General features: G+C 37.0%; 1 protein-coding gene across 2 annotated transcripts in view; it reads left to right on the plus strand.

Moving 5' to 3' along the window:
- VCL (vinculin) overlaps window positions 1-14891 on the plus strand; it is a 97773-nt gene that overhangs the window by 41794 nt on the left and 41088 nt on the right. For both annotated transcript variants that reach the window (XM_082408759.1, XM_082408760.1), the window contains exons 3-5: window positions 10651-10801; window positions 10981-11089; window positions 14009-14131. In XM_082408759.1, the coding sequence (XP_082264885.1) occupies window positions 10651-10801; window positions 10981-11089; window positions 14009-14131 (383 nt within the window). The remainder of the gene's footprint in view (window positions 1-10650; window positions 10802-10980; window positions 11090-14008; window positions 14132-14891) is intronic.

Consider the following 14891-nt stretch of genomic DNA (forward strand, 5'->3'; position numbering starts at 1 on the left):
GCTGACTGATGTTAAGCCTACTGTTGACTTTTATCTCCAGATTTTGTTCTTTTTTTTTTTTAAACCACATCCTAGTTTTTGTCAGTTTTCTTCATAAGTAAAAATATTCTCTTATTGTGTGTCTATTCCACTTCACTTTGTGTTTAGGTATTTACACCTCTAGCTCATTCATTACATTCTGCTGTAGAACAGTGATTGTCAACTTTTTTCAGCATAAGGACCTTCAAATAATAATGGTGAGACTCTTTATTATTAGTTGATTAAGAATGTATAAGAATGAAAGTCACAATGAATTTGTAATGTTTTAAAATAGATTTTTATTTTATTCATCACTACAGCATCAACATACATTTGAAAACTACTAGTATCTGTAAGACACACTTGCTTATATGTTTATCTGTTTCTGCTGTAACCGCAGCATGAGATGGAGGAAGGACCAAGGGGAGCTGATACACCTGTAGGTAGCAGAGTTCTTGATTGAAACTTGCAGGATCAGAATCTCTTCTCCCTTCACAGATGCTAGATTTGAACAAGGGGTGAAAGAAGGTGGAGAGAAAGACTAGGACTAGTCATTCAGGCTTTAAAGGATTCAAAGGTTGTGACTCATACTCTGCCTTTCAAATAAGCTGCCACCAAGACTTGAGGAGGATGTAGCTTGGGCAGCAGTGACACTTCGAACCTTCCCATCCCCGACATGCTGCTTCCCTTTCAGTTATCTCTGGGCTCTGGCAGAATCCTGTTTTGTTTGAAGGGAAGTTGAAACTGGCTACATACCCTCCTAATCTCATCTGAAATAAAAGAATTTAGTGAGCCTTTGATGTTTATGTGTGTTTTAGCTGTGTTATCTCAATGTACATGTTCTAGCAAAAAGAGTGTGGTGTTGCTGTTAAAGGGTTTTGAATGCTTTCAGTATGACTCATTGTGGTTTTTAATTTTAGTTTTGGGTGTACACATGCAGTGTCCAGTACTGTCACTGAGTTAGGTCAGGGAAAGGAATAATTTGTGGATGAGGCCTGTAGGATCTTTAAATCTAGGAGCACAGGGTTGGAACAGCATGTTTTAGTGTTACCACACAGTATACACAGGGGTGAGTTGGTGCTGGGCACTTGCTACTTGAACTAGATTAAAGTTTGTCATTGTACTCAGTGTTCCTAACTCCCTCCTAAAAACTGTAACTGCTTGTAGCCTTCACTCAGGTTTCTGAATGACTAATGGCCAAGACTCCTTGACCTTTCTCAAAATGGCAGTGCCAGGAGCAAAGCGTATTGGCTGGTACTGGGAAGCCACGGAATGACTCTGCTTTTTGCTATTTTAAAGTGAAATTAGTGCCAAATGGCTAGTATATAAAAGAATACTTTATTTTCACACATCTCCCTGAGTCTTTTGAAATCTTTACATATATTATCAGTTTTAAAATCATATGTATATGCACAGAAAGATACGAGGATGGAATGAGTTGATTATAGAGGCCATACTTCCTATTTGAGGGATACTAGAAAGACTGCATTATCAGTTGCTAATACCTGGAATTTCATTAGAGCTCATTCTTCAGGTTAACAGTTTAAATGCTTGAATACATAGCGAAGGGAGAATCTTTGAGTCATCAGCAGTCATTTTTACTGATCTGCGGTTAGGTTCTAAATGTGGGGAAGCAGAGTGAGGGCCTGCCCCTTACCCCCAACCCCTGGCCTCTCACCCAGGCCTTATATTTATGAAGGGCCTAGACTTCAATATTTTCTTCAAATGATATATGTAGTCATAGAGGAAGAGAGGGATTCTTAAAAGAAGATGTTTATCATGCAATTAAAATTATTCAATGTAAAGACTTAAGTATACCACCATGTTTATGACCCTGTTTTGGCATTTCTTCATTTTTAAATATGGGCTTCTCAAACTTGGAAGTAATCTGGGCCTTTCTTGATCTCTCAGAGACCCTGCCCAGATAGGAAGGGAAGGAGAGTCTCAACATGGGTTAAGAAGACAGCAGGAATAGCCCGGCCAGTCGATTTTGCCTGCCAGATAAATTATGCCAGGGCCAGCCTGGTTGGAAATGGACATGCTGGGTGCCATGGCCACAGTGGCGGAAAGCCTCACCCACCAGCTGACTGTGTTCTTTCTTCCTCCCACCTGTTTCCTTCCTATCTACCAAGTGTTGTCTGTGCTTTTTGTGATCGGATATGCTTGTGGTCTGACCAGCTCTCTCGAAAGGACAGGTCCCAGGATGTAAACACCTGCTTCCTTGGATGTGCTCCAGGGTAATCTGACTTCCATGATGTCAGATTTTCAGGTGTTCTGCTCCATAGCACTGCAGTCTTTAGTAAGCAGAATGCATTTTTTGTGACAGTGTTTATAACCTAAACGGCTATACTGTCTAAGGTCAGGTTTTATTAAAACAGTGAATTTGGTATGGGGTAGTTTCCACCACCCCCCTCCAACATGTTTTTTGGGGGTGGGGTGAAAGTTTAACTTGTTGAATGTTTGAGAGAACTTTTTGATTTAAAGTTATGCAGCAGTATATGTCTAAATAGGCCCATCAGATTCTCTCCTTTAAGGAGGCGTACCTTGCTTCATTGCACTTAGTTAACTTTATTGTGCTTTGCAGATACTGCATTTTTCACAAATTGAAGGTTTGTAGGAACCCTACACTGTCAGATGATGGTTAGCATTTTTTTAGCAATAAAGTATTTTAAAATTAAGGTATATACATTGTTTTTCTTAGGCATAATGATATTGCGTGCTTAATAGACTACAGTGGAGTGTAAACATAACTTTTATATATTTACAGTAGAGTGTAAACATAACTTTTATATGCATAACATTTATAGACTACAGTGGAGTGTAGACGTAACTTTTATATGTGTTTATATGCACACAAAACATTTGTGTGTCTCACTTTATTGTGATATTTGCTTTATTTCTGTGGGCTGGAACCAAACCCTCAATATCTCCAAGGTCTGCCTGTATTATTTTGTCCAAAGCTGTCTCCCTTCCTCATCTAAATCAGTGAGCTGGGACATGATAACTGATTTTGACAGAAGCCGACTGAGATTGTTTGGCTTCAGGGTGAGGAAGTTACCTGTCCTTTGTGATAGTGAACTGCCCTTCCTAGTCAAACCAGGTCTATTGCAAATGCATGTTATTGTTCACAGAAAGGACTCTCGACTGTGTGCGTGCATGTGTGTGTTCGTGTGTGTATGTGTGTGTGTGTGTGAGAGAGAGAGAGAGAGAGAGAGGTGGGGGGAGTGGAGAGAATGTTATTCCATTGGAAAAACAACTCAAAGAGATGCTGTGAGGAGAATCATCATTATAAGTAGTGCTGAACTTCTGAGGGCAGAAGCAGTGTCGTCTTCACCTTCTCTACCACAACTGTCCTAATCTCTTAGGTAAAAATGACTACTTCCACTTTTGTGTCCCCTCAGCATGTGCTGGGCATACTTTTAAATACCAATTTGTATTTGTTTATATGTATGTCTTGTCCTACCAAGGTGGTAACCCCTTAAAAGTAGGGACTTAAAGTCTAGGGAGTTCCCTGGTGGTCCAGTGGTTAGGACTTGGCACTTTCACTGCTGTGGGCCTGGGTTCAATCCCGGTCAGGGAACTAAGATCCCCCAAGCTGTGCAGTGTGCCCCCCCGACCCCCTCAAATCTAGTTCTAGGACTTGTGTAGCATGTAGTAGGTCCTCAGTATGTTAAATGAACAAATATATGAAAGAATTAAACTAAAGGAATTTAAGATTCTCACTTCTGGATGCAGTCTAGAAGAACCTTTAAAAATGTCTTGTGGCAGTGAATCTTTATAATCTCTAGATCTGTTTTCCTCTTATTTTTCTTAAATAAAAAATTCAGCATAAGTTAAAGCGTCTTGATTAGTGATAATTGAAATCACATGGAACTGAGTAGTTTGGAACCTTTCCATCTCTTAAATTGTATGGGCTTATATCATGTAGTAAGTCTGTGAAGAATGGATTAGAGGGTATGAGTGGGTCCTGTGAGGCTGTCATTGGTCCATTGATCTAAAGCATAAGAGCTTCCTATTAATTTACGTTGAAGACTCAGAGGCAGAGAGAAGCCTTAAAATGTGCTAGTTGATTGATTTAAAGTAGCTGAATCAATATTATTAGTATATAGTCAAGATTTATAATTATTTAGGAAATGGACTTTATCCCTACTGTCATTCTCTAAAATGCTTTTTAAAAATTCAGATTTGTATTAAAAAGTAGAAGATTACTTTAAGAAGCCAGGCAGCTTGAATGTTTAAATAAAATCTCATTTTCCACAGACAAGACAGACTCCTTCCTGTTTCTGCCTACTGGTTAGTCATGGTGGGATTTGTTTGGCTTTATGAATGCCATTAAATTTTAATGTACAGATCAGATGTCTCATTGTAGGTAAAAGGAAAGGGCGTAGTGTCTGTTTTGGCCCTATCATTTTACCACACAAGGGAACCATTAGTGGAGAATCAAATTGATTCCTGTAAAGCTTTTCCATTTCATCTTTTTTTTTTTTCTTGTTTCCTTTCTCCATGATGGTTATTCCTTCCATTTATTTTTTGCTTTTTCCAAATTTGAAACACTTATGCAGTAACTGTATCCTTTCAAATAGGTGTAGTGTGATAGTTGCATTCTGTGGTCCTTATGTTTGTTTGCTATAATTTCATCAAGGTTCATGTTATCTGGAAATAAAATTAAGTTTGTGACCTTTTAAAGTTAATGATTTCTATGGCCAGATGGTTTCATGATCTCCTGTACTTGGTGAAAATCCATTCATTCATTCAATAAATGTTTACTGAGCATTTATTATGTATCAGGGATTGTACTCTGTGAATATAGGATATATAGGGTCCTTGACCTTGCTGAACTTACACTCTTGTGGGAGATAGAGAAAACAAAACTGGGAGGGTTTATGTCTCGTGGGAGCACATAAGAAAGGTACTTATAGATTTAGGATGGTTTCATGAAGGAACAGTCATTTAAAAATGGCACCTAAAAGAATAAGTAGGGGTTAGTCAAGCAAAAGAGGGGAGAGAGAGAGAGAGAGAGAGGGAGGGAGGGAGGGAGAGAGAGGGAGAGGGAGACGGGGAGAGGTGTTTCAGCTAGAGGGAATGGCTGTAAAAAAATACCTTGAAGCAGGAGGCCAGTGCTCTTCAACTAGTGGTCTTCAATAAGTGGCTGACATCCCTAAAAGACTTTCGAAACACTTGAATATTTTTGAATACCTTGAATATTTTAAAGTTTTCATTTAAATATTTTTAAATCATAAGTTTAGTTGCAAAGCATGTGTTTTCTGCCATGTTGTGTGTTATATACACATCTTAAATATGTTTCCCTGTAAATTTAGCTCATTTAATTTGTGGAAAACATCTGCCACAGTCATTGGCAAAACCAGTTCTCATTGTCTAACTAGTCAGCCGAATCAGATTTACTTTTTTTTTAACTTTGTGTTTTAAAAAAGTTCTTGCTTTAGTCAGTCAATTATCTTTTAAAGATTTAAATAATAAGAAGAAATGTGTTTATATGTTGATGCACATATTTACCATTTTGTGCTCTTCATTTGTTTCTGTAAATCCAAACTTCTATCTGGTATAATTTTCTTTCTTCATGAAGGACTTCCTTTAACCTTTCTTATAGTTCAGATCTGCTGGGTGATGAATTCTTTTAACCTTTACATAGCTGAAAAAGTCTTTATTTTGCCTTAATTTTTGAAATATTTTCTTTGGGTCTACTCAAAGTTCTTTCAGTACTTTGCTCTACTGTTCTCTGGGTTGCATTGTTTCCAGTGAGAAGTCTGTTGTTACTCTTATCTTTGTTCCTCTGTAATATAAAGTGTCTCATTTTTCTCTGGCTGCTTTTAATATTTTCTCTTCATTATTGGTTTTAAGCAACTTCATTATGATGTACCTTGTTGTAATTCCCTTGATATTTTTTGTGCTTGGGTTTTACTGAGCTTTTTGGACTTGGGGCTTTATAGTTTTCATTAAATTTGTAAAAATTGTGGCCATTATTTCTTCAAATATTCTTTTCTGTCCCCTTTTCTGTCCTTTGGGGACTTCAATTGCACACATATTAGGCTGCTTGGAGTTGTGCCACAGCTCACTGATGCTCTGTTCATTTTCTTTTAAGTTTTGTTTTCTCCCATTTTAGATAATTTTCATTGCTAGCACTTCAGTTTCAATAATCTTCTTCATGCAATATCTTATCTGCTAGTAATCTATCCAGTGTATTTTTGTATCTCTAGTTGTTCTATTTCAGTATTTTTTATATCTTTCATTTATCTACTCAGTCTTTCCTTTAGCTTTTGAACATATAGAATACAGTTATAGTAACTATTTTAATGTTCTTGTCTACTAATTCTGTCATCTGTGTCATTTCTGGGTTGGTTTTGAATGATTGTTTTTTCCTCTTTGTTATGGGTGGTATTTTCATGCCTTTTTGTATGCCTGGTAAATTTCAATTGGATGCCAGTGTCATATTACTCTTGTAACAAACACAGTACAAATGTTTTATCTTACAATTCTGGAGGTCTGAAGCCCAGAATGAGTTAGCAGAGTTGTGTTCCTTCTGGAGATTCTAGGAATGGGTCCATTTCTTTGCCTTTTCCAGCCACTAGAAGCTGTCCGAATTCCTTGGCTTATAGCCCGCATCACTCCAACCTCTGCTTCTGTTACATCTCTTTCTGGTTCTGTTGTCAAATTATAGTGAGGTAATACCTTCAATGTGCTGATAAAATAGTTGTCAACCAGAATTCTGTACTACTGAAGTAGTCTTTGAAGGATGAGGACAAAGTAGGCATTTTCAAACAAACCAAAATGGATATATTTTGTCACCAGCAGACTCTTACTAGAGGAAATGCTAAAGAATGTCCTTCAGACAATAGTCAGATGATTCCAGGTATAAGGCCTAAGATACAAGAGGGAATGATTAGCCAACATATTGGACAGTTTGTTGGTAAATATAAACAAACTTTGACTTATATAATAATGTAATGCCTAACAAGATTTAAAAGTTGAAAATAAAAGATACAGCATTTTGTACCTGAAAACAATAACATAAACATGAAACAAAACTTGAAAACAATAGCATAAAGGTCAGGAAAGGGATGATTGGGAATTAAGTATGTTAAGATCATTCTGTTGTTTGGGGAGGAAGTAAAATTATTGACTCATTTTATTTTATTTATTTATTTTAAAAATTAATTAATTTATTTTTGGCTGCGTTGGGTCTTCGTTGCTATGCATGGGTTTTCTCTAGTTGCGGCGAGAGGACGCTACTCTTTGTTGCGGTGTGTAGGCTTCTCATTGTGGTGGCTTCTCTTGTTGTGGAGCACAGGCTCTAGGCGCGTGGGATTCAGTAGTTGTGGCACATGAACTCTAGATTGTAGGCTCAGTAGTCATGGCACATGGGCTTAGTTGCTCCACGGCATGTGGGATCTTCCCGGACCAGGGCTCAAACCCGTGTCCCCTGCATTAACAGGCGGATTCTTAACCACTGTGCCACCAGCGAAGTCCTCATTGACTCATTTTAGATTGTTACCATGCCAAGTATGCATGCTAAACTATTTAATGAACCACAAAAGTAATAAAAAATAAAGTATATGACCTATAAAATAGTAAAGGGAATAAGAAAAATATAGAAAAAGACTCTCAATCTGCCCCCCCAAATATATCAATAATAATAAATTTAAATGAGCTAAGTTATTAAGTTAAAAGTTGCTAACCTGGATTAAAACTGTGTACTTATATGTATATATGTAGTTATAAAGACACATCTAAAATATAAGGATACTGAGAGTTAGAAAGTTATATACCAGTCAAATAAAATAGTCAAAGAAAGCTGGTTTACAATATTAATATCAGCAACAAACATTATTGGAGATATAGAGAGGTGTCACATAATGATAAATAGGTTCAGATTACAAGAAAGATATAATAATTGTAAATTTATATGTACCTAATAAGTTAGCCTCAATATATATAAAACAAAAACAGAGCTGCAAGGGGATATGGACAAATCTGTTGTTATGGTGCGAGATTTTATCATTCAGTAATTGATAGATAAAACAGACCAAAAAAATCAGCAAGGATATAGAAGATTTGAACAGCACAATTAACAAGCTTGAGCTAATAGAATATGTGAAATATTTCACCTAAAAATTAGAGCAAACTCATTCTTTTCAAGCACACAGAAAATTATACCCTTTAAAATTACTAATTGTATATTATATAAATTTCACCTCAAACTATATTGAAATCAATTTTGGTCTATCATATTGGTAAAGATACATAAGTCTGATTATACATTGAGTTGTTGAATCTGTGAGGAAACAGGTACTGTCATCCACTGTGGTGGGAGTGTAAATTGATAACTTCTGTGGATGGCGATATGGCAACGTTTGTCAAAATTATTAATGTCCATGCCTATGACTCAGCAGTTCCATTTCTAGATAGTATCCTACAGACATATACATTTAAAAATGATATTTATTGGGAATTCCCTGGTGGCCAAGTGGTTAGGACTTGGGGCTTTCCCTGCCGGGGCCCGGGTTCAATCCCTGGTTGGGAAACTAAGATCCCACAAGCTATGTAGCACGGCCAAAAAAAAAAAAAAGACGTTTATTCAAGGTGATTCATTGCAGCAGGCTAATAAATTAGAGACTAGTTATGTAGCTGTATAAAACAATGAGGAGGCTCTTTGGGTACTTCTACTAGAACATCTCCAAGTTAAATTAAGTGAAAAAATCAGAATGCAGAGAGTATGCATAGTATGATCCTATTTGTGTAAAAAAAGTGGAAGCCTATGTTTTTGTTTCTTTGGGCATAAAGTGTCTTTATTTTGAAGAATACAGAGGAAACACATAACATTGGTTGCAAGTAGATGGAATTTGAATGCCTAGGAGATAGTGGAGGGAAGAAAAATTTTCACTGTATGCCTTAGGGTTTTATATATGTGTATATGTTTTTGTCATATGTATGGGTGTATATATATATATATATATATATATATATATATATATATATATATATATAAAATGTAATTTCAAATTAAATTTTAATTTTAATTTAAAAATTTAAAAGGAACAGAAAATAACCAGTCATCTAAGACTGATCAAAAGCCACGTCAGTGAGGTCTTGCTCTTTGCTGATATTTATTATGTGCTGCCTTATGGCTCTGAAGTTTGTGAATTACCAAAGTATGCTTCTTGAGAGTTAGAATAGTGTTTTTTGCATCTTTATATACATACCTATAGTGTCCATAGCCCAATGCTTTTTATGTAGTTGAAATTGATATGTTGGTTTAATTCTATTTTTTAACAGTGCAAGACTGTGTTATACTTGTTGAGTTTTTATATTATTTCATTTGATATAACTCGCTGTGAAGTGGGCTTTTATTTGCATGGGACATTTTCTGTGTTTCCAAATAAGAATGTGTAATTTTGGCTAAATATTTTAACTTAAAGTAATTTGTTGCACGTAAGTTACTCAGTGATAACATAATGAATTTACTGAATATGAGGAAATGATCTGTTAGGTCCTTTTCAACTCTGTATAGAAGAATAATTGAATGAATGAATACATTTTAGTAGTACAAGAGGGTCAAGGAGAATACTTGCTTTATGCATTTCGGGTTCCTTTTTTAAATGACCTGTCCCGCCCCCCCCCCGCCCCGCCCCCAAAAAAGATACCTTTGGCTGATCAGGTCATCTGTGTTATTAAACTATATTATATTAAACTATTACTAACTGATTCAGTTATTAATGCCAGTGACATTTTAATTAACAGCATAGTTTTATAGGGTTGTTTTCAAACTGTCCAGTTTGTCAAACAAATCCATTTGGCTAGATGAAAGAAAAATTTATGCATTACCTCATACTTTTGCTTTGTGTTTCCTCCTATTTCTTTGGTTTGTCTGATTATTAAATTTCACTTAACACAGTGCTTTGGTATTTTATTTCCAGATGTTGAATCTGAAACTGTTGTCAGGGATATCAGTTCTTTGTGTAAGTGTCTTTTAATGGCAGTGTATATAGGGTGAACAGGAAGGAAACAAAGGAGTTACAGAGATATAGCAACCTAAAGTAAAAGGTCCAAAACTTTTTCTCATTATTTTTTGTTGCCAGGAAATAATGAAGAACCAGGGCTTAGTGCAGTGAATGAAAGAATGTGCTGCCCTTAATTGTAAATTTTAAAAGCTGGAAACTTAGGTTCTATTATAAATTGGTCTTGGGCTTCCCTGGTGGCGCAGTGGTTGAGAGTCTGCCTGCCAATGCAGGGGACGCGGGTTCGAGCCCTGGTCTGGGAGGATCCCACATGCCGCGGAGCAACTAGGCCCGTGAGCCACAACTACTGAGCCTGCGTGTCTGGAGCCTGTGCTCCGCAACAAGAAAAAGGCTGCAATAGTGAGAGGCCCGTGCACCGCGATGAAGAGTGGCCCCCACTTGCCACAACTAGAGAAAGCCCTCGCACAGAAACGAAGACCCAATACAGCCAAAAAAAAAAAAAAAAAATAAATAAATAAATAAATAAATAAATTGGTCTTGGCTATTTTCCATATAGGAAAAAAACACGAATTTATGTCCATTTACATTCTTTGCATTTGCATGTGATATTCTTCTGCTTGGTTCTGCCAGTGAGTTAACTCCATGTTCCTCCCCACAGGGTGGAGAATGCTTGCACCAAGCTTGTCCAGGCAGCCCAGATGCTTCAGTCAGACCCTTACTCAGTGCCTGCTCGAGATTATCTAATTGATGGATCAAGGGGCATTCTCTCCGGCACATCAGACCTGCTCCTCACCTTCGATGAGGCTGAGGTAGGCAACCTGAGGCCCATGCAGACCTCTTCCAGACAAAAAGCCCAGCCTTAAAGATAATAATGGAGGATTGAGGATTGTTTAGGATGACAAAATGTTGACTAGCTATACATCTGAATTATTGTGTTTTCTACTTATCGTTTACTCAATTAACTGAATACTCTGAAATATATTTTCAGGTTCGTAAAATTATTAGAGTTTGCAAAGGAATTTTGGAATATCTTACAGTGGCAGAGGTGGTGGAAACTATGGAAGATTTGGTCACTTACACAAAGAATCTTGGACCAGGTTAGTCATATTCTACTTTTATAACAGAATTTTTTATGGATTGTCCATGTTTGATCAAGAGGAAAGGGGCACTCCTCCCTACTTTTTTTGTGGAAGATAGGTAATGATGCATTGAACGTTTAGTTGTCTCTACTCTGTTGATGGAGCTGACTCTGTGCTTCTACTGAAGAGATATCATTGTCTCTGAAAGCTGAATCTGCTTTCTACAGATCCTGGCCCTGTCTAATGAACTAAACTAGACATTGCAAATGTTGCTGGAGAATGTAGGAAATACTTTTCTATTACTGCAGTGCTTAAGGTCACCCTGAATCCTGACCTCTTCATTCCACATTATACAGCATTCCTTCACTGTCTGCCAGCTGGCCTGTAGCTCTCTGTGACCTCTTAGCTTGCTAATTAGCCTGCCTACTATTATGGATTCATGCCCTTGCCCAAGGCTGCATAATATAATCAGACCTAGAAGGAGAGAAGAACTTCTGTGGCTAAATCTCTGATTGTGTAGTCATCTGAGAATTCAGTATTCAAAATACATGAACAGATACCAGCTTTTGGTGTTATAGACATACAACATGAACTTGAGGCTCCTTAAAGTATGAATGAGACCAATGACAAGACATATCAGATGTTTAATTTGTTAGTATTAAGAATCACATATTATCTTATAAAATTCTTTTGTCTTACATAAAAATGTATTTTCTTGAGGTTTCAGTGCAGTCATCCTGTAAACTTATGGCAGTTAAGAATTTCTCTGAGCTGTCATTGAAAATCGCTGGGAAATGGCTTTAGAGCAGTACCCTTTAAACTTTCTCCTAGCACTGTGAAGAAATTTTATTTCTTCAAATGAAATCTTATGCAGATGAACTGGGAGATTGGGATTGACATATATATACTACTATGTATAAAATAGATAACTAATGAGAACCTACTGTATAGCACAGGGAACTCGGTGCTCTCTGGTGACCTAAATGGGAAGAAAATCCAAAAAAGAGGGGATATATGTATATGTATGGCTGATTCACTTTGCTGTATGTACAGTAGAAACTAACACAGCAGTGTAAAGCAACTCTACTCCAATTAAAAAATAAAATAAAATAGACAAGCAACAAGGATATATTGTATAGCAGGGAATTACAGCCATTACCTTGTAATAACTTTTAATGGAGTATAATCTGTAAAATAGTGAATCACTATGCTGTATACCTGAAACTAATATTGTAAATCAGCTATACTTCAATAAAAAAATCTAATGAAATAATGAAAAAAAAAATCTTTGCAGAATCCCAACATATAAAAGACAGAAATGGAGCTACTCTGGATGAAGCAGAGGCAGCCCCACCCTTTCCATCTCCCTTTGGGTGCCCCTTGACAATCTGTGAACCTGCGTAAGAAATTCTAAGAGCAGTTTGAAAACCAAAGTGTTAGAGAATCACATAGTACCCTTGAATAATAACCAAAGTAAACAAAATGTGCTAGCATGCTAACTCCAAAACACCAGATGCTTTCAAATGCTGTCATCACCATAATTATTATTATTATTATTATTTTTAAAAAAATTTATTGTATTTATTTATTTTTGGCTGCATTGCTGTGCGTGGGCTTTCTCTAGTTGCGGCGAGCGGGGCTACTCTTCGTTGCAGTGGGCGGGCTTCTCACTGCAGTGGTTTCTCTTGTTGCGGAGCACGGGCTCTAGGCGCGCGGGCTTCAGTAGTTGTGGCACATGAGCTCCAGAGCGCAGGCTCAGTAGTTGTGGCACACGGGTTTAGTTGCTCCATGGCATGTGGGATCTTCCCAGACCAGGGATCGAGCCCATGTCCCCTGCATTGGCAGGCAGATTCTTAACCACTGCGCCACCAGGGAAGCCCCCATAATTATTTTTATTTGTTTCTAATTATAAAAGTGATACATCCTTATTTTGGATAAATTGGAAAGTACAGAAACATTTAAAGATGAAAACAAAACACATTATTGTAATTCTTAAGATTTTTTTCAGCCGCTAGATTCTTAGCCCAGGCACACCTTGCTTCACTTTCTTGCGCTTCACACATACTGCGTTCTTACAAATTGAAGGTTTGTGGCAACCCTGTCTCAAGCAAGTCTATTGGTGCCATTTTTCCAACAGCATTTGTTCACTTCATGTCTCTGTGTCACATTTTGGTAATTCTCACAATATTTCAAAATTTTTTCATTATTATTATATTGTTATGGTGATCTGTGATCACTGATCTTTGATGTTACTACTGAAAAGATTATGATTCATTGAAGGCTTAGATGATAGTTGGCATTTTTTAGCAATAAAGTATTTTTAAATTAAGGTATGTACATTGTTTTTTTAGACATAGTGCTATTGCACACTTAGTAGACTACAGTATAGTGTAGATATAACTTCTATATGCACTGGGAAACCAAAACATGCCTGTGACTCGTTTTATTATGATATTCACTTTATTGCAGTGGTCTGGAACTGAATCCGCAGTATCTTTGAGGTGTGCCTGTACTAGGCTCACATGAGATTCTTATACACATAGGCTCAGTGGCTGGGTACATGGCATGAAAGCTGGTATGCTAACCAGGCAAAGTATTTTTCCCCCCACTTGTGAATTTTTTTTCAAATATATATTTACTAATTTCAACATTTAAAAAATATTTGTGAATGTATTTATGTCAAATGTGTGAAAATTATGTCACATTTAGGATTTATATTTAATAAATTGCTTTTAATGAGAAGAAGAAAGTTGCATTAATTTAGAACTGTCCTGAAAAATTCTATGTCATAAATGTTAGAGTTCGGTGATAGTATCTGTTGTTTAATGGCTTTGATGTTTGGACTTTCACAGTAATTCATAATGGATTTAGGCTCAGAAAGCCAGACTCTGGATTGTTCCACTGCTCACTCTGCACAATTTATTCCCTGTGCCCCAGGAATGACTAAGATGGCCAAGATGATTGATGAGAGGCAACAGGAACTGACTCATCAGGAGCACCGAGTGATGTTGGTGAACTCAATGAACACCGTGAAGGAGTTGCTGCCAGTTCTCATTTCAGGTATTTTCTGTCTGTACTTTATTTTACAGGAAAAAACATGTTAACATGTTCTAAACTCTGATGTTTATTTTCTTTTGCTGTTTAGGTGCATGTCTTTCAGCCTGAATAAAAATGCAGCTGATTAGCTAAGAACCAGTATTTATCTTCTCTAATGCTCTCCTTCTCTTGCTCTTTGTTTGAAACTGCTCTCCTGTTGCCTCGTACTGTTCTCTTGAAGTTCTAACAGGCCCTTTTCTCCTCTAGAAACTCTAGTTTTGGATGTATGGATTTTGACACCTTTATTTGTATTCAGAAAAAACATTTAGGAGCTGGAATGGATATTATAGAGCACTGTATAGTAAGGAAGTGAACCCACAGCCCTTTCCTAGAAGATATTTAACTCTTCTCTATGTTGAAGAGCAGGTGGTGTACACCAACTAGGACCACGCTCCCATTGGGCAGAGCCCAGAAATGCAAACATGGTGGCTGATCTCTCAACTAGCAAAAGGGAGTTGCACTTATTGAGTGTCTAGTATGTACCAGACATCTCATGGTTTATGTAAATTATCTTAGTCAAGTTGTGGGTTAGTTGGTTTAAGTCTTGGAAGGCAGCTTTATTTTCAGAATTTTATAATGCATGTCACTGTAATCCGCCAGCTACTGCCTTCCTGCTTTGTAATTTCAAGTAGTAGCTAAAATAGGAGATGTGAGTGTAAGAGTTCAGAAAGCCCTTACATGAACTAGAAAACAAAAATTTGTAAATAGCGCCTTATAATCTTCT

This window comes from Balaenoptera borealis (assembly GCF_965194805.1).
Source record: "Balaenoptera borealis genome assembly, chromosome: 10".
Classification (NCBI taxonomy): Eukaryota; Metazoa; Chordata; class Mammalia; order Artiodactyla; family Balaenopteridae; genus Balaenoptera; species Balaenoptera borealis.